At 30.5% G+C, this 22,080-nt stretch overlaps 1 protein-coding gene across 1 annotated transcript in view; it reads left to right on the top strand.

The window, feature by feature from the left end:
• Positions 1-2,464: 2,464 nt before the first annotated feature.
• The window catches only part of LOC132952632 (adhesion G protein-coupled receptor E3-like), a 140,274-nt gene continuing 120,658 nt past the window's right edge, over positions 2,465-22,080 (top strand). The window contains exon 1 of the mRNA XM_061024968.1: positions 2,465-2,857. Coding sequence (XP_060880951.1) covers positions 2,703-2,857 — 155 coding nt within the window. The 5' untranslated portion in view covers positions 2,465-2,702. The remainder of the gene's footprint in view (positions 2,858-22,080) is intronic.

Genomic DNA, 22,080 nt, shown 5'->3' with positions numbered 1-22,080 from the left:
TGCTGGCAAATGTACATCACTAATAATTGAGACGTGGTCAGAAACTAGTGGGTATGCGAATATTTATTATTATTGTAATGTAGTTATGTAGTGAATTGTGTGCTCAGGAATTTCGGAAATATCTGATAGTGGAAGGGGGGGGGGGGGAGTGGAGATTTTATAAAAAAAATTATATAATATAAATAATATAATATTTATACTCCACTTAACCTTGACTGTCCAGTTGTATTTCTTATATGCGTTTTCAAACGGAGGGTAGAAAGATGTCCAACGTCCACTAGCTCTGTTTAAGCAATAAAAAAAGAAGTCCATGTAGGGGGGGAATATATTTCCCATCACCGCCCCTGCACACACACCCCTGGTTATTTTAGGTATGTACTGTTAAAAGTACCTCACATACCTAGGTAGTTATAATTTTCACCAATAGGTATACTAGACCACGTCGACATCACAACAGCTAGTGGAGACGGCATACAACCTCCAGTGCCATCGATGGTCAACGATATCGATAAATCGATACGATATCTATTCCAGTTTTTTCGAAAAAGTCTTCAAATAGCTGGTGCTCATAAGTTTCGTGATTTAAAATTACAGCTATCTAATGATGGCAAAACATTAATTTATTAGGGAACATTTTTTTTAATTGAGCTGCTTAAAATACATCCAAATAGGCACTCCCAGGTACAAAATTCGTGTTGATGCTGACCGACGGATAATAAATCGAATCGAAAACCGATTCAGTTACAAAATTACGAAATACAGAATTTTTATTCCAACGGTCAATCAGGTGAAAGATTTTCGATGCGAACAAATGCGATTACTTGCGTGTAATGTGTAATTTACGATATCGATTTTTGAAATTATGTCATTGGTCATCACCCTTAATAACTATATATATGCGCCAAATGTCGCTGTAACCAATTTCCGCCACATGCGATATTATTATAGCTCGACGAGCAAAATATAATAAAATATTACTAAACGAATTAAAGGTAAAACGTACTTCATTCGCGCAGACGCGTGTTTTCACTACCGCATATACCTATACCCAAGTCGTGAACTTTTGTTTTTTACATTATTTTCTTGACAGTCGTATTGTTTTTTAACTCCACGATCGCAACAAAGTTTTTTCTGATTTTATATTTCCTTGGAATCCGCGGGCCTTGTCACACAAACGTGTACAGGTCAGGTAAATAGGCACACGGTTTTGGGGTGGGGAAACAAATTTTAAAAATTTGCTGCACGCCATAATTCCTACCACGCCGAACGTCACGCACGCGTATCGACACGTTATTGACATATTATCAATATGTAACAATAATAATAATAATAATAATGTTATCCAGCCAATTATAATACCATAATATTATTATTACTATAATAGAAGATAATATACCTTGCGGGGACGTCGTTTTCAAAACCCCAATCGATAATTATATATTTTCGTTTATAATACATCGTCGCCGTCGCGTCCACCGGAAACGTATATACCCATATATTATTATTATTATTATTACACAATACGAAGAAGGATAACAAATATAATATTGCTGTGTTTATTCTATACTGGACACATGATATAGAAAAATACAATATATTCCGAACCTGTCGGCTCACTGAGACTCGGACAACAGTCTCGTAAACCGTTTTTTATTTGTATTCAAGTGTCCCGGCGTCCCGAGAACAATTAAAAAACAGTGATAACTTTCCGTATAATTCATTAATGTTCTGTAATTCCTTCTTTTCCCCTTAGGGTGACCTACTATGAAATGAAAATAACGAGAAATTACACTTTCTTTATGTAGTTTAAATAGATTTGAGACAATTAAAAAACGTTTTAATTATTATATTTTCGAAAAAAAAAAACGCCGAGAACATATTTCTCGTACCAATAGTGCTGCCATGCAGCAATTAATGTAATTATAATATAATAAATGAGACAGGTAATATAAATTTGTTCAGAAATACAGTTGCAGGTAAGTTGAATTTATTTAAACGTGTTAATTCGCTAGTTCAATCGATCATAGGTTAGGTACCCAGGTCATCTGCAATAATTTTAGTTTGATATATTTGACCACACTTATTTATTATTATCTTTAGCTAACGGTCGGCCATAGGCTAGCTCGGGAATAAGTTAACGACGGAAAAATAATTATTTCTAGACCAAGTATATTATATTGTACCTAATAGTTATTAACGGATAACTATAGTATTATATCTCAAACGATTTATTTTTCTGATTGTTTCTATATATTATATTGATGTTTAAAGGTGGTTATTTTTTTCCGTTTTATCTGGAAAATCTGAGCACCTTTAATTAAACACGATCCACACAGATAGAAGTTATAGGCTACAATAATTTAAGACAATATAATAATATGGTTGCGCACAGAGAGTGCGCCGAAACGCCGTCGCCGGCGGCGGTAGCGTTGAAACCCGATGGGTTTAGTCGCACGACGCGGCCACGACGACCGGTCGCGAATCGAACGACATGTCGTCTTAATACAAAAATAATTTATTCTCGCGATTTATTCTCATCGACCGATAATAACAATACTATTCGTCACGGTAATTTTATTACTATCACCAATTATATCATAACATCCACATATATTACCTATACGCGTTTCACGAGTTAAATATAACCACTGTCGCGATAAAAAAGTTTCAGCATACACGCGTATTTTAGAAGGGTTTCCGAAATGGAGAGCATATACCCGCGACGGGTGCCCGTCATGGGCAACCTGACGGGCAACGGATGGACGGTGGCGAGCCAGGAGAGCGTCCTCTCTCTGATCGTCGTACTCGGTAGCAGCGTGTCCTTGGTCGGACTCATATTCGCGTTCATCACTTACAGGTAGGAGTCACGATCTATGCACACGTCGTAATATTGTTATATTGTTATGCACACACATAGTATGTATACATGTAATATATTGGATGTATATATCATACGCCGATGATGAAACACCTCCCCTAACCCCCCCCCCCCCCCCAACAGCCGATCTCAAACTACCCATTCTCACATGACCCCCCCCTCCTATCGACGCATCTTCAGCGATCTTTAACTTGAAGACGATACGACGATAGTACCTATACAATATAATAATATCAATATTATTATCGTTATCGTCGTGGCGTGTCGAATAATATTATTATTTTGTGTACCATTTTCGATGCTGCCGACCAAGTAGGCATATAATCCACTACACTGGTAGTCTAAAAGATATAACTTTTTAACTCGACAATTTTGAGCGTGACTAACATACAATGATTTTAAATAACAATAAACCGGCAACGATCGATATTTTTTATTTAATAATTCAGTCGACACAAACAACAAATACCCATAGGTATACATACATTAAATACATGATTAAGTTTTTTTTAACTATACATGAAATCACTAAGTTATTAATAAACTATAACTTATTTGAGTCGATGTTTATAAGCGTATCAACTTTAAACGTGTTAAATACATAATAATATATATTATTAATTATTTATTAGCAAAGTGTATAGTGACCCTCAACTTGACGATAGCTGCTACAAACGTTCTCAACTTAACCGATGCAAGTCAATATAGTTTTAATTAATTTAGTCCGCATCTGTAAGAACATTCGCTTCAGCGTTTAATTCGTCATTATATATATATATTATACATATTTTATCCTATACGCAGGCAGACTATACTACAACTCTATGGCTCTCAATAAAAAGCTCTTCCCACTATGATCACTAATCACTATTGGGGAATTCGATACGATTTTTATTTTGCCTTATTGCGATATAACATTATATAACATATTTATTATTATAATACCGTATTACTACAATACCGAGCACGAATATCGTATTTAACAACCTTTTTTTTTTGTCCTGTTCACATTCGAGTGTGTATTATATGCACCTCACGGATACGTCGTGGCGGCGGCGTAACGACTGCGAGGCGTTTCGTTTATTACAACTCCAGATGTTATATTGTCATAAGACACATCATTAAGCTCGTTCTGTTTGTGACATCCACGTGTGTGCGAGCATTACAATATTATACGATATGCGCCGATTTAAAAGCAGACGATTTAATCGACTCCCGCCGAACGTCACTGGAATTATTATTGTTGCGCGCAGTCAATATTACACTCCGCGCACATTCGGTTCATTAAATATCGCTTATTTTCGTATCGAGTTCAAATCGCATTAGTTTCGAATACACGAGCTGTATTGGACAATAAACATCATTATATATATATATACATATAATGATTCGTAAGTCGTTAGAACAAAGTACAAACGTGAATATTAGACTAAAATGACCCGAACGGTAGCAAACAGAGTCGTGAAAGTGAACGATGAAACAGCAGAGGACAAGACAGTGAGATTGATCACTGTTACATATATTATGTTCGCATTGATAAAAATAAAACTCCGTGATGTATATATAATGTTTAAGTTCGAAAGCAATGATGAAGCGTTCGACTCGAATAATGATTCAAAGCCTTAACTTCATTTTCCATAGTTTTAATAACATTATTATGCCATTAGGTTTCATAATTTTGAGTGTTTAAAGCGAAACAAATTGTTACAAACGTTTTCTTAGACTTTGAACAACGTCATAATGGTTTGTAATAAGCTTTGTGAAAATATTTCAACCTCAGTCCCCAAATGATAAATACCTACCTAAACCTAAAAGTTACATCAAAATAAACAAGTTATCAGCAACATCAGTGGGATTCACACAGTATAATAAATTGAATAGGTATCTATGTATGACAAAAAATGGAACAAATAATAATAATAATAATCATAAAATATAAATTTAAATTTTCATCCATTTATAAATGTAAGACCTTAAAATAAAAAGTCATAAATTATCATTAGTTGTCATTCTGTGAGTTCCTTCACTGTTTTTGGCAGATTCAGCACCTATACCTACTAAATATTATGAATAGTATATTTTATACTTATAATTAATACCTTAAAAAATAATATTTCTGCAAAATAAGCTTCCTAATAGTTTTCTCGATTTGCTATGGATCTAAGTTAAAATTAAATAATATATTTTTAAAAAACAACCTTTATAACTATACTATATTACTAAAAATGTAATTTTATGAAAAAAATAAAATTTCTTCTTAGGAATTTACTTATGTATACTAAGAAAAGTTTCATTGGTTGCAGTTAGTATTATAGATTTATATAGATTCAAAATATTTTTCTGATATTCTCAGTGCTTCAATTTATGAAAATATTATATCTCAAACACTGGATTTATTTTACTCTAACATTAATTTGATGATCTCTCACAGATTACAGCAAAAATAGAAATAATAGTCACGCACCGAACCATTGTTGAAAGTGTACTGAAGCAGAGGAGAAACAGTCTTACCTGCTATAATGTCGGACCGTCCGTATCGGTAATATATAGGTAGGTTCGTATATGATATAGTAAGACACATTATACAATATGAGATAGTAAGGTCCAGACGGACGGTCGACATAGGTATATATTAATAATACACATGGGAAAACAATAATAATAACAAAATGAATTTCCTGCATGTCTTGCGCAGTTATAACTAATACATATCGTATTGAAAAATCCAATAGGTAAATACATATTATCACATATATATTTTATAACAAAGCATCTATAGTAAATTAGGATTCTTAAGACGGAATTTTAGTGAGTTTCAAAATATTACCTGTTAAAAACTTTATATAATATTGCACTTGTACGATCTATAATAAACTACAATTCTATTTTAATAATATGGTCTACATTTGTGTAAAGTGGTACAAATAAGATTGAATCCATACAACATCGTTTTTTTCAACTTTAATTTCTCATAATAATAAAAAGTTATGAAATTAAACATGATGATTTACACTAAGTACCTAATCTAAAAACGCATCCTTTTTTATTTAGAAGAAAATGTATTCATGTGAAATAGATTTATAATCTACTAAATAGTTACATATACAATGTCCAGAAATCTTAAATGTAATACCTATTAACGTTCCTCAATTAGTGTCTCTCCTTTCTTATCATATGATTTATATACCCACTCACTCACAGAACTATAATGGAAACTCGTCGGTTAATCGCATGCGCAAATCATGCAATACAATGAACAATTTTGATTTTTTTTTTCGTGATTCTTCAACATTATTACTGTCTGTATATGGTCTAACATATATTATGCTGTAAAACCTTTAGATCATAATACTGTATACATATATTTATAAGATTACAACTTACTTTTTTTGTTAGTCTATTTGGTACATGGTACCTACTATTTCATTTTTATAACTATTTAATTACTAAGTTAGTTTTAGACACTTACTATGTTCTATTTTACACTATGTATTCTTGATATCTGTACAACTGTATGCCTTACATTGTCATCATTTTCGATAAAAAATAAATATAAATTTAGAATCGATGGAATAATTTAACATAGCGATTCGACATAATATTACCTATATACACACCAAAATTGAGTTGATTTATTATATCTTTAATTTCGCCTATTCGGTATAATATATTCTATGTCTATTATAAAAATCCTAAAAACCACCATAATCAGAGGCACCATTACATATGTACCTAATGATTTAAATTTGCATGTACCCACATCAGCATTTTTCCATCGCTTCAGTGATAGGAAAATTACGTAATATTAGAGCTATAATAATAAAGGTAGATCAAATGGTAGAACGCAAAATAGACACATAAATAGGAAAAGCGCAGTGTTTACTGAATTAAAATATTCATGTTGCAATATTACAAATTAGTGTGAAATCAAACGTTAAAAGCATACGTAATTGTCATAAAAGGATTAAAAATATATTCGTAGAATTCATATTATATTACACGCTAAGTTGATCGAAAAATGTACAAATCTATCTGGCCAATATAAAATCGAACTGACCAATCACATTTATACAATCATAGGTAAATGCTAAATACTGACCATAATATTTTATTGGGAGGGCTGTTAAATATTATGTTTTAACGCTTCTATGAAATTTAGTAGGTAATGTACGTTTGTGTGACGTCCTGTCAACATAGAGTATAGACTATAATAATTATAATATTATAGGTATTGCAAAAATTATTTTGAATATATCAATAATCTATCCGTCACGAAAGTCGGAAAAACCAATTTTTTTTTACCAATTTACGTGCAATATGGTTACGGTCATAAAACGTATACAATATACATTTTAATATTATAATATAATATTAAAAAATATATACAATAATATTATGTACCCAAAAATTGATTATTTATGTATACAATAAAAAAAAACCTATTTTCCCTTTAACGTATTATCCTTACACCGAGTTGTGTATAATATGAATGTTATTGAAATGTTCAATATATTTGAAGTATATATTATTTTTACTTTTGAATTGCCTACATAAATGTATTTTTTAGTTCAAAATACTTCAACGCTATTCTACATATATATACATATATATATATATATATTCTTTGCGAATTGTGTAATTAAATTGACTTTTAATTTAATTAAAAATGGGATGTAGGTTTTTGTATACGACAGCGTACAATATTATGTATTATTATTTATTTGTTTGTACAAAAGTCACATTTTGGACAGTTTGTTAATTATTATTTGTAAAACATTTCAAGTGTAGATAAGTGGACAAATGCGCGAGGAATTAAATATTTATTGAACACTTAAAACATTTAAATATATTTCGTGGTTAGCATCGAACTACCTATTTGAAAATTATTAATTTACATTATGATTTAATAAAATTATACAATTATTAAAAATTATCAATTTTTAGATTTTAATATTGTAATTTTATACATTTTTAATTTATTTTTTCAATACTTTTACCTGACAGTGGCAGACACAAGAGATGATTTTCTAAAATAACTAAACACATTAAAAATCAATATTTACGTAATTTATTAATTATTAGCTAAGACACATAAAAAAAATACATTATGCAATACCTATAAAAAAAAGACAAAAAATAAATACCAAACTATATTAAAAAACTTTAATACAGAAATAATGACAATATAATAGTTATTATAATATCCTTTAATACAGTTATAAGTGTCAATAAAAATATTTAGTCGCTTCTAAAGTCGGCTTCTGATTAAATTAGGTACTTTTTTTTATTAACCTAATAAAAAGTTACCAACTACATAATTTTTCCAATTTAAGGTTACTTAATACGGTTCCCGTAATATGGAAAAAAACAAATAATTTATATATAAGTACATTGTAAGATATATCCCAACAAACTCTCAACGTTTATAACTATTGTTTGGTTCAACCGACTTTAAAGTAATTTAAAAATAACTATTATACCGTTAAGATAAATTGTACTTTTTAAAAAGTTGTATTTTAAATTTTAATAAATATTAATACAACCATCTAAATAATTTTATTTATTATTTTTAATTGGGATTTAATAATCATGTCTAACAATTATTATTATATTATAATAAATTATGACAAATTATGTAAATCACATTGTTTGTAGTTGGTTAAATAAATTGTACAATATTTAAATAATATTGAAGAATTATATACAATTAAGTATACTAACTTAATGAGCAAATGTTATTATTATTATAAAAAAAATGCATGATAAATACTAGAATTTGGTAACATTTCAAATATTACTTTTTAAGCTTAACTATTATTTTAGTGTTTCCCGCTTTTATTGACTTTTTATGTTCTGTGAGAATTTAAAAAATGTACCTACATAAGTGTTACAACAATATAGCATGTTTTTATTATTCATAAACTTTTTTGTACGGTTTTTTATTTTCAAAAACTTTTTGTACACTTTCTAAAACGCTCGGAATCACCTTAATTTGGTACCTGTGTTTGCGTATAGAGGTACTTTGAGTAAGTATGTAGAAACTCAAATTTTGCCCGACAGTAAAAGTACTTTTCGAGTCATTATTATTTTTAATTTAGAATGTACATTGTACATAAGTATATCGTATATATAATATAATATTTATGTGACAATAATAATTTATTAAAAACTATAACAACACAGTGAACATTATTTTCTTAGAAACAAAATATATTAGAAGCAGTTTTATTCAAAACAATAAACTACGATTATCATACAGCACAGGTCTCACTCTCCACAAAGTTTTTGATTTCTCCGTTTTCAACACTTTAATACCTAATCACTACAATAAGATACAAAGACCAATAATTAAAATAATCATAATATAACACTTCAACATTTAAATAACTCTCCGCAACGGTCATACGTCATATTTATTTATGACCCAATTCCACGAGTTTTTTTATTTAAACTAATATTGCGTTTTTAAAAAAAAAACGGCGGACGCTACGTCTAAAGTGTACTCCGTTTACGGAAATAAAAATTAAAAACTCAAATTTGCTACACAATTGTTGAAATATTTTCAACGAATTATTTTTTCGTCCGTTACGGGTAGGAAATAATTTATAAACAATATCGCCTTTGTGTTAAACATTTTTGTTTTACCATTTATGTGGAATGACATAATAATATATAATGGTGGTTTCAGATTTATAACGGACCGAGGATGCGATTGGTATTACAATGTTTGCATATGTGTGTGTGTGTGTGTGACGGAGAGAGTTTGTGTGTCCTTTTTAATCCGTTAACACTATATTGGGCCAGGAAAAAAAATTGAAAAAGTTTCGTGCAGCGTCTCTTTGTTTATTGATTGAACAATGAACAATGAATGTAGTGTAAATTGGCCATTTTTAGAATATCCCTGAAGTATATTTAGAAAGTAAAATATGCAAATATTCAGAAAACAGCAAGTTAACTGCACGGCGAAGAAATGTGAGTCAAATGCAACAATTTTTAACCGAACATCTGCGTCCAGTCTGTAGGTACTAAATATTGTATAATATGAAATTCGTCACATTTAAATATTTACGTGTTTGTACCAATTATTCTATTATAATTTATTATTATTACTATCGTGAAATATGAAAAACACATAACGAGCGTTTTATGTTCACTTTTTTCACGAGTTAATTTTTTTTTTTTTAGTAAAAAAATATATAATGTCGTAATATACGATCACAATTCAATTATAATACGCATGTGTGTTTGAAATCAATCTGCTTGAACATTTTTTGCAATAACCCTAACTAAGGGTTGACCGTTTTATAATTAGTCAACATATTTTCTCAAAATAAAACAATAATTCAGCTTACGAAATCTGAACACGGTTGTTTACTTTCAAGCTGGGCTTTGGACAATTAATAACTGATTCTTTTTGTGTTATAAAAAACGATTATTATTTTGAATTTTTACGTTGGTCTTATAGCCAATATATATTAAGTTGATATAAATAAACTGTGTGGTCTTTACAAAGAAATTATAATGATGGAATATGTTCATAGAATGCCATAAATTATTGTATAGTTACCAGTTAGGTATACCATGAACAATAAACATTCTATGCCATTTTCTATACAACTGGTATAATAGTTAAGTAGCACAAATGTAATATTCCCTACCTAGGTATATTAAGTCCCTCGAAGTTTGTTGAAATATGTAATATTGTTGGGTTTCTTTGTTCTTCCGCATTTTCATAGGTACACAATAATGTTTATCTGGAAAATAGTTAAGCTTTGATATAGGTCATTAGTATAATAGTTATAGAACTATATAGATATTTATACGTTGGATATTAACGTTTTAAAAATATATAAAAGTGAATATTATAATAATATGTTTTAACGTTGAAAATCAAAAATGTATTGGCTGTACACGCAATACCTACCTCTATAAATAAACCATTTAGAAGAGTCTGGAATTTTCGTGTGAAATCAAAAATTCTTTGTTTAAAAATTATTTTTCTATTCAAGTGTTTCGTTTCCGCTGTGATCTTATTGAGTTATATATAAATGATAAATGTTACGAATCAGTCTAAAAAAATATACTGCGGTTAGGTGCGGTGGTGTATAATGATATTATTCACTCGATAGTCGCCGACGAAGAGACTTGTGGTCCAGACTCCAATCTCGACATTGTTTACCATCCTGTTTATATTAAATCTCATTAGTCTATAGTCATTTAAACTGCGCAGTGTAACATTACGTCCACGCACACATAAACGCTGAGTCTGTTTATTTTAGCTACGGTTATTGGAAAATGCAGGGTTTTGAACACGAAGCACGGAGAAAGGTTAGGTACTTTTAATGGCACTAAATGTAATATTGTGTCGTCACTACTTGTTTTACTTGTAGCCAATAACGGTCTGATTTAGAATTCTGGATGGAAAAAAAATCGTAAACTCAATTATTCCAATAAGATGAATATTTTTTTTTTTTGATATATAGTCGCCGACGATGAGACTTATGGTGGAGACTCCAATATCGACATTGTTTACCATCCTGTATATTAAAACTCATTAGTCTATAATAGTCGTTTAAACTGCGCAGTGTAACATTACGTCCACGCACACATGAACGCTGAGTCTGTTTATTTTAGCTACGGTTATTGGAAAATGCAGGGTTTTGAACACGAAGCACGGAGAAAGGTTAGGTACTTTTAATGGCACTAAATACAAGATTGTGTTGTCACTACTTGTCTTATTTGTAGCCAATAACAGTCTGATTTAGAATTCTGGGTGGAAAAAATCCTAAACTCTAATATTTCAAGAAGATGAATATTTTTTTCGATATAACGGTCCTATTTTAGATTTTTATATGTGATATTTTTCTTAAAATATTGTTGTGCTCAAATCAAGTTTTTTTATATTTGTGTCGATTTTATTTTGTCTTATAATATCTAATATTATATAACTTAAATCTAAACGTTTTGGTCGAAATAATAAATATCACAAGCTAAGTTCATCCTGCATATGAACAACAACGCGAATACTATACATCATTTCGTTAGAGGTGTTGATTGCATGTATTTAGATTTATGCAATTCATTAAAATAATATCAGTATTGTATAAACATATTATACAAATCATCTGTCAAAAAATTAATGACAAATATAAAAGAAGTCGGTTCAATAATTTTAATATGATTAATTCTCCGATTAATTCCTTAATATAATATACTTCCTTAATAAATTAATTGTTTTAGTATTTTGGGTTCTAAGATATATAAGTTAACAACATAATGTATTTTAATATTTATATATGTGCATTTGTTAAAAGGACCTTAGTGACATATTTTAACAAAATATTTTTTTGACTAACTATATATTTTATTATGTAAAACGTAGTTTTGTATAAAATTGTTTTTAAATATGCATGTATGTTAAAAGGTACCCTTACTATATTGTATTACAATATGAACGAGTATTTTTTCCAGAAAGGACCAGTATACATTTTTTATTACTAGCAAAAACCATTTTTTGTTTTTTTTCTAAATTTATTTGATCTGATATTTGGTACTGCATGAAATATTATTTTTATATTATAAAATATTCGCAAATTTATAGTAATAATTAAATATTACAACCTACCTACGCAACTCAGTTTTTGACTGTTTACAGAAAAATTAATAAACATTTTTATTTCTGCTATTTATTCAAAATAATATGATGAAGGCTCTCAAAATGAAAAATAAAAAGAGCCAGACAGTTTTGCATTTCTCTTGAAAAGTTGTTAAAACGGTATAATGAGTATACTCGAATAATAGATTCTCTTTACCGAATTCCCATGTAGCAGACTATGTACAAAACATTTAAACAACTATAATTTCAAATGAATAAATGAAAACCGAGAAGTCGAGAAAAATATTACAGTAATAATTATTATGAAAACGAACCTATACAATTATTATGGCATATAACGTGGGTGGTAGGTATAGATATTACGTATTATATAAAACAAGCGTTACTCTAGCTTTCACGTATTCGACGTATATTTTTTTAAATGAAATTGCTTTTCATACATCTGGGCATGAATTCACTACGATGTCGTATTATATATATAGGTACTATATATTATGGTTGTCATAAAACACAAAATATAAAACACCTAAACACAGTGACTATATTATACACAGGTACTGGTGACAGTACATAAATATATACAATAGATCACTCAAATCAGTGGCGTTCTATGAAATATATATATTGTGATATTCACTTAAGGTCTTAATATTATGGTCTGACGAACGGGTAAACCAAAAATATAAATAAATACGTATCTCGTATACATGAAGTCGCACGTGGAACATAATTTATATTATATACGGAGTGATTCACCACGCATTTCATTTTCCTCTTCAATTATGGAGTTATTCAAAATCTGATTTTCGGAATTTTCAAATATTTCAACTTCTATAAATTAAAATCCTTAATTTTTTTATTTTCATTTTTTATTTTTATAACTTCCAGTACTAGACTATTATTACAGCTCGACAATTATACATTAGACAAACACTTGTACGGACAATATTACACGATACTCTATAAATATATCTTACATGATGGCAATATTATAACATAACATGTTTAGATTGCTTGCACAGTATCAAAATATATGGATATAACAAATTATAAATATAGTTGGATAATGAGTGGTATTAAAATATTATCTTTGGAGATATATGTTTGCGTAAGACCTCGGCGGTTAGGAGGGAGATTAAAGGACCAATTCACGAATTTAAATTCAAAATAAATTTCCATAACGTTGTCGAACGATGTCTAGTGGAGAGTTTTCAGAAACAACGGCTTCAGTATAAGGTTTAGGCAGAGGTTGAGCATTATATTATATGGTCTTCAAGTACCTATATTTAAAATTTTTAAAAATCAGAATTTGAATAAAAAAAATAGGGGTGACTATGCTTGACGAATCACCCTGAATACATTTACTGAATATATAATATATATGTATATGCATACTGCGATATTGCTCGGTACCTATACAACGCCATCATCGTGATTAATACGCCCACGGCAGCTGCTGTGCTTGCAGATTATATATAAAATATAGTGACTGGGATGAAATTGCAAAACGCGAATATAATATAACATATACATATTATATTATACCTACTGTACGTGAATTGCGCCGCCGGAACACACTTGCACACGATTTGCTATTAGATATAATATTATTATGTAATAATTGGACGAGCCATCGTCGTCGTCGTCGTCGTCGTATAATAAGACGGGCCACGGGCGTGCGCAGGTGGCGCGTACTGGAAAAGTGTATACAATTCGACGATAAAAGATTTCCTCGTCTGAATGACTGGCCCCGTATTATATACCTAGGTATAGGTACTTATATTCTTTCGCGGACTTTATATTATATACCCGACAAGATGAAAATGAGTCTACCGAAAGCTGCAATATAATACGTCGTCGTGGGGCGCGCAGTCGAGAGCGGGCTGAAATGAAAACCCTCACTTGCCGTCCTGCCCCTAGAATTTCATGATATATAAGAGCAACGAAATAATATATTATTTCGCAATAATTGTATTTACATTATACCTTAGGGTAGTTTGTTTTATTTTTTAGACCGACAGAGAACGAAACATGACGCGTAAGCACCGCGTAGTCGGTTATGTTCCGTTCGAAAAACAAATTTTAGTGTTTGTTTCGTTTATATATTATTGTACTGTAATCCGAAGACTTCGTCTACGTTCGTCGTGATCATGTTTTTCGTATAATTATAATATTGTCTTACGCTTATTTAGATTAATACGGACAGTTAGTGTGAGAAATCGACTTGTAGCGATAAATCCAGTTTAAACATTTCATCCAACTATACTATTATATTTATATTTTAATAATTCCAGAGCTATTTTAAGTCAATAATCCGACGAAAAAAAAATTATTTACGAATTGCATACATACTTTGTTGCATAATACACACATAGTTTAATATACTATTTAACTTATATAATAACTATACACTTTACTTCAATATTACTGTACAAACAAAATGTATGAATCGAACACAAGAATGTCACGTGCAATCAACCTGATTCGTGGCATGTACGGTAGTGGAGTACGGTATATATATTTTATATTCCGGCATACTTGTTTACGTTATTATAACGAATATCAATGTTCTCCGGTAAACGTCGAAATAGCGTCAAATTCTACATGCTGTGGTACCTATACTGTTGTCAATATTGACGTACAACACGTGCAATACGTTAAGTCAAATAATTTCCAAAATTGGCTTGGCAATTAGATTTTTTCGAAATAAATTCATCACGAACACGCTTTGCTTTATAAATAATATTTCTGTTACACCAGCGTGTGTATTTAATTGTTTACGTTACCGAACGAGAATTAATAACAAATTCGGTGGGTAGGTGGCTATTTCAGAGCATACTAAAAACGGTCTCTTGAAGTAATAACCGTTATTCTCGTAAGTGGGGTTTTCAAATTAAATAGATTGTTGTCGGACTGTGCGTGTGCTTAAATGGCGCTAAGCTTGGCTATTGCCGGGCGAGTTCCTATCACTTTTGGCCAAATATATATAGGTGCGTTTGAAGTATGTATAGGTATAGGACAAGTCACGAAACCGCAAAAATGTCTAAACGAATAATATAGATAAACGAAAGTCCATAATAATATATATTTACCAATTTTTCAGTCCATTAGACGAGGATTCGTGAAATAAAAAAAGCAATTCTATGGAAAATATCTACAACGATAAAATGCCCAGCAAGGTTAATTTACTGTGTAGATATAGAATTAATAAAAGAAAGAATGAAATAAAGTAATAAAGGAGAAATCAGAACTGAACATTTCTTAATGCAAATGTCGATTAAAATTGTTTTTTTTTTATGAGTAGGTAATTATTTACTTTTCACTGATCTGCAGTTTTAATTACCGTTTGATAATGGTTTGCTTTGACTTGATACGTAGGTATATTGTAATTATATCATTTTTCAAAAGTATTTTACTAAAAACAATTAATTGAATGCACCTAAACTGTGTTTGAATGGATCTATAGAAACAATACGTTTGGAGCTATGCGTTCTTCTTAAAACGTTTGTTTTATCAAAACGTAGGTATTTTGTAAGATGTATTGTACAATATAAAGTTTCTTTGAAAAATGAGTTGTGTTGTTCAAGCAGGTGTCAGAAACAACTCAGCTTAACTGGATTTCGCTGAACACATGCAAAAACAGAATTAAAGTAAATATTATAAACGTTCACCAATTCGTAAACTGTAAGACTTTCGCTTATTCGTTAAATCACACACGTTTGAGGAATTTGTATAATATATCCACAACGATTAGAACAGAGCTTGAAAGCAAATAAAGATGTAGTTGGCCTTAAACTGTATTTGAAATTACGGAATTCTTTAAATCAACATTAAACTGGAAAAATTGTACAAAGTAATGCAATATAACGATTAATTACCTGCCTCAGAAATTTTCATGAAAAACTCAATTTATAACTGTAACTGATAGTCGAAAACATAAACTTTTGTGAGATTATCCGAGAAAGAAGAAACAAAGTTTCGTACCTAAACCTTGCTCAGTACAGTATGATGAATAGTATTTATTTATAAAACATATAATGTGCACTAAAATGAAACGATAAAGACTATTGTGATTTTCAATCGTGTGATAAATATACATAGATTGTGATAGAAATAGAAACTTTGCTTGTATTATCGAAGCGAAGAAGAGGTCAAGCGAAGAAGCGAAGTCGTAAAAATAAATAAAATGTTTATTTCACTTGTTTAATGTACCACGACAACTATACCCACAGAGTTCGCAAGATAGTATTTTATTCAAAAACAACCGTTAAATCAGACAAATGTCGTCAATCGTATCCTTTAGATATAAATAGTTGAATATTGATAAACGAACGATTAACGCGGACGATTAAATCACAGAAAGTCAATAGACAAATCATACAATCAACGGTTTTGTACTTCATAAATCCATGCCTGGATCAGCTTAATCCGAGACCTTAGATGCGTTGTAAAATATGTTTATATTGGTCGAATAATACATATTATCATGTTTTTAAATAATTTATTCGCTGTAAACAGTAATTTTAATTTAATATTTTTAATATTATTAATGCGTCTAGTCTAGCTTGCGTTTACGATATGATGTCGTAAAAAAAATTACAGGTACTACACTCGATATATTTCGTAAATCAACTGCCTTTGACATTTTGAAATTCGCGGTAGTTTTCGAAATGAAAATGTCTGTAATTATTGAACCGCGATAAATTTACACTCGCGTATTGCGTTGACGTGCAAAAAGAAAATTCCATTGATATATTCCGCGTATAGATTGACGTGGCTTCGTTAAATTGAAATTTACACAGCCATTTGAGCAAACACGATTCACCTTTGTAATCGTGACGAATTTACGTATTTTTTACACGAAAATGAATTCACATAAGCTCTCACGTGTGTAGGTTCATTTACACAGCGCATTAGCTGCAGTTGCGATTCAACAACGTTTATTTTTTTCTCTTCTTCTTTTCCCTTTACATGCGGCGAATTACATGACGTAATGTGTGTTCAGTGTTCACATAACATTTAAATTAAAAACTAATTTCATTGCAGCTAAAATGTTCGCATGATCATTTTATAATAATACGTATGTACCTATTATACCGCGATTATACATAATTATACGTAGTGCGTGCGTAGAATCCTTATAGATAAAACTCGATAAATATTAAATTATCCAAACGCGATATTTTGTAATATCGAATCGAACGTTGTTCGTGTGGTCAGTAGTTAGTAACAGATATTAGTAATATACAATGCATAGTAATGGTAATGGTTAGTTATAATATTACAGATATTAATAATTTCTCACCGGTTGACACGTTTAAAACGTTTTGTAAAGGAACAGTGACATATTGTTATCGTTATGGATGAATATGATGTGTATAAAGAAAATTCACCCTCAACAAGTTATAATAATCTGTAAGCAAAGGAGCTTTAACTTTTTAATAATTTTTGTTTATTTAGTACAATGAAAAAAAATTCACAGAAAACATACATTTTAAGAGCTGATTTTATTTTATTATATTATATGAAAAACGACGTAATTATGTATAAACTTTCAGTGAAAACTTTTTTCATTAAATTTGTTTCATAATTTGAAATATATGTTTCTGAAAAATCTACCGGAACCCGGAAATGTCACCATTTAGTCTACATTGTCAGACTTGAATTATTTCTTTCAAATTCGACAAAATTTTATATTTTTTTAAATTATTTGATTAAAAAACATAATTCTATGGAAGTTATATATACTATGCTTACAACGGTAACGTCGATTAAATAAAATATATGATGGTTAATTGAGAGTTACTAGGAAAATGTGTATATTAATATTTGAAATAAACCCATTGTTTTATCTTAATAGTTCATAGTTTATTATGTATGGTTATTACGTAATATATCTACGTGCATTAATGAAAACGTGTACACACAACTAAACTTCGGTAATAAATTATTTAAAAATAACCTTTTCAATTTTATGAATTTTAGAGTAATAATAATATATTATAATCTGTGTAATGCAAATACCATGATATATTGTTGTGTAAAGCAAACAATCGGGAAAATAAATAGAATCAAGAAAGAAATACCCATAATCATATTGTGTAGATGACTTGAAAAAATTTTAAGTACATAATATTTCACACGTAATATTATTACTCTTATGCTAGGGGTAGAATCTGTTTTATTCAAGTCATTAGAATTAAATTAATTATAGACGTTTGCTATGCATTATACTATTGTGTTACATTTTAAAGTGATTATGGTCACCTTTTAAAATTGGTTTTCTGCTAGTAATTACGTTTCAGTTGACATTTTATGATTTTAATTTGTATTTGTACAATTACATAATACTATCTCATATTGTATCTTTTATGTGGTAATGTACCTATACTGTATCACTGATATAATACATTTATATATCTCAGAACAGATTTTCCGGTCTCCGTAAATTGTAAGAAAAAAATCAATAATTAAATTCGAGTCTTGTGTTGAGTTCATAATATAAAAAGCAATTCAATAGTTAACGTGATATTCTACGAGGTATGATGCATATTATGATACGTTAGGACTTATCATTAGAGCAGCATAATTAATAATTAGATTAAATCTACTACATAATATATCCAATTGTATTCATAATCTATTAACGGTTGATAATGGATTATTAAATCTTTCGTGTTCTGTAAATTAGTATACAGTTATTCAGTGATTTTATTCAGTCATTCGTTTCCATGATATCATACCCAAATAAATAATTTACTATATTTGTAGAAGATTATTCGGTCATACTCAATCAATTCGTATTTAAAAATGAATTGTTATTAATAATATATCAAACAATGGTTATGCAAAATCAGTACATTCATATGTTGAAATTAAATCTTATATTTTTATATAAAAATTGAAAACCATATTAGTATTTTCAATTTCATAAATATTCATGGACTAATAATATTATTTTATTCTATACTTAATCTAACTAACGAGTTCACAATTTCAATTTTCAACCGGCATAAAATACAATTCACCAAAATGTTCGAATATCACGATGACGATGTTGATGGATATATCGGTACAACGACCATCTGCACTAAAGTCGAAAATAAATAACATCTAAATTGGCCGTTACCAAAAAAAATGCAAAAAAAAATCCGGACTTTTCTAGCTGGGAGAATTTTAAATTATTAAACGAATAAAGTTTCCAATAATGGCATCGTGCATTTTCTGCGCAATATCTTCAGTATACACGTCATTTCATCGTCTTTTTACCGAGGATCGATCGACTTGAAGTTGTTCAGATTTAATTCAGTACCATAATAACTATACGTCAGCACGAGTAGAGCATTTCGTATGAAAATATATATTCTTTGTACCGCAATACAGGGAACTTCAGCACCGGGAAAAAAATGGCTGTGTACGAATCTGACATTTCCGGACTCTCGAAATTTAGTACTTAGCCCAACGTATTGTTTCGGCTGGTACGTTGTATAAAAATGTTGGTCGTCTCGCGTTCAAGGCGGATATTATGAGCGGGGGGCATCGTCCTAGTAGTGCACTAAGACTTATATTATGTATTTTAACTTATACAATACACGTGGCACGACCTCGAAATTCGTATACCAGTATAATAGATACGAGTAGTTCGCGTTTACAAACCGCAGAGTATAAATAACGCGAACCACAACTTCCACGTTGCAGGTCGTATGCGAATAATTAGTAGTAACGATAACAATAATTATTACACGATAGTGGCACCTATCGTGTAGGCGTTAAAAAAGTGTCAATTCGATAATCGTCTACGACAAAAAAAAAAAAAACAGGTAAGTGGATATCGCTTTGCTGTACAGTACATTACAAGTGGTTCACTGTACAATGGATTGTATTAAATTTGAGTTTAGTTAAATTTAATCAAATGAATTTCTATAATAATCATTGTATACGAAAAACGATTCTAAGCGGAGACGGTTTGTCAGTCTGGATATTTTATATTGTTATTATGTTTCATTAAAGCCTGTAAGTTGAATTAATATCATAAATTACAACAAAATAACTAAAATGGTTATTTTTGTTTTTATTTTTATTCGTTTCTATGGTGATAAACAAAGCGTTAGAAATTAAAATCCCATTTTTAGCGTTTTTTTGTAATTTGTCGGTGGTTTTTCCCGTGGCATTAAATAACTATTGATAAAATCGAAAAATGACCTCTCTAAAGTTCCATCTTAATCTAATTTACTAAAATTTAAGATTCTATATGTTGAAAATCAAAACACTCCTTCTGGTAGAAATTTTGTATACAGGATAAAAAAAAAAATAAATAAACACCATTGTAAAACCGCTGGATCTAAAAATAAAAAAACCACGATCAATGATACAGATTTGATGTTTACAACCTAGAAAAACCCACACATATGGGTACAACGGTTTTATAATGCTATATCGTATTTTCGAAACGTTTTTTTTTTTTTTTACTCTCATTCAAACCCGGGAAAAATATAACCGAAAACCTTACCGACGATAAAGACACCCGACATATTTCGCGCGTACGTACTAGGTTTTTACGAAATATATGTATTATTATATCCTCTTAGGCTTATATCTCCGGAGAGACCGCGCGATGTGTACGCTCTATACCACGGTTAAAAACGGGGTCGGCGTGATGCGGTTACACTGTTCCGTGTTCCGTGCCTCATCCGTATTCGGCGACGGGTGTGTGACAAGGCCGCGGGCTTATCTGTCGAATCGCGAACACACTTCTGCTGCAGCTGCCGTTGTTGTTCGGCGACCGTATTTGACATATTTTCCGGTGTATTCGTTTCGTCGTCGCCGTCGTCGTCGACATTCTGCGTGGGCCCCTCGTCGGAGAGCCTAACCCGAAATCGCACACGCACACCGACCGCGAAATCCCCCAAAACCCACCCCCCCCCCCTCCATCACGCTACGACCCTCACGCAGAGCCCCGTCGACACGGTTTTAGAATCGCAGCACACGACGTAGCTGGCGTATAATGTATATGTGTATACACCTGCTTACACGCGAACACAAACTATTCACCCGCGACAGTAGTTCTATATATATATATAATAATAATATGGTAAATGCATACCTACGAATTACGTCGGATACCATTAGCACTCGTATCGTACAAATTCGGTTTCGTTTTTAGTGCACGAAATCGTAATAGCGACAGTGTGAGCGACGACTCGATATACGGTAATATTATTATTATTATTGTCGTGGCTGCCAATATGACGAAAACGTTTTGAATTTCAATGCTATTATTTTTGAAACGGGGTTTTTGGATATTTTATTTGTTTGTAAATACAGCGTTTAGTGGGCACCGTAGGCATATAATATATAGCTTATAAGTTTAGTCTTAATATACAGTGGACCCTCGGTATCTTAAACTCCGGATCTCGAAGATTCTGTGTATCCAATAATATGTTTTTCGGTAACTCAAAATGTCCATAATATATCGAATCTTTTGTTTTAAACCCTTAAGACTTCGAGATACCGAGGATCCACTGTATTTGTTGTTTGTTATACCTATATTAAAATAACATTTTTAGATTTTACCATGTATATCATA

This window comes from Metopolophium dirhodum, chromosome 9 (genome assembly GCF_019925205.1).
Source record: "Metopolophium dirhodum isolate CAU chromosome 9, ASM1992520v1, whole genome shotgun sequence".
Classification (NCBI taxonomy): domain Eukaryota; kingdom Metazoa; phylum Arthropoda; class Insecta; order Hemiptera; family Aphididae; genus Metopolophium; species Metopolophium dirhodum.
The sequence above is the reverse complement of the archived record's forward strand: the minus strand, read 5'-3'. Positions and strand labels throughout refer to the sequence as shown.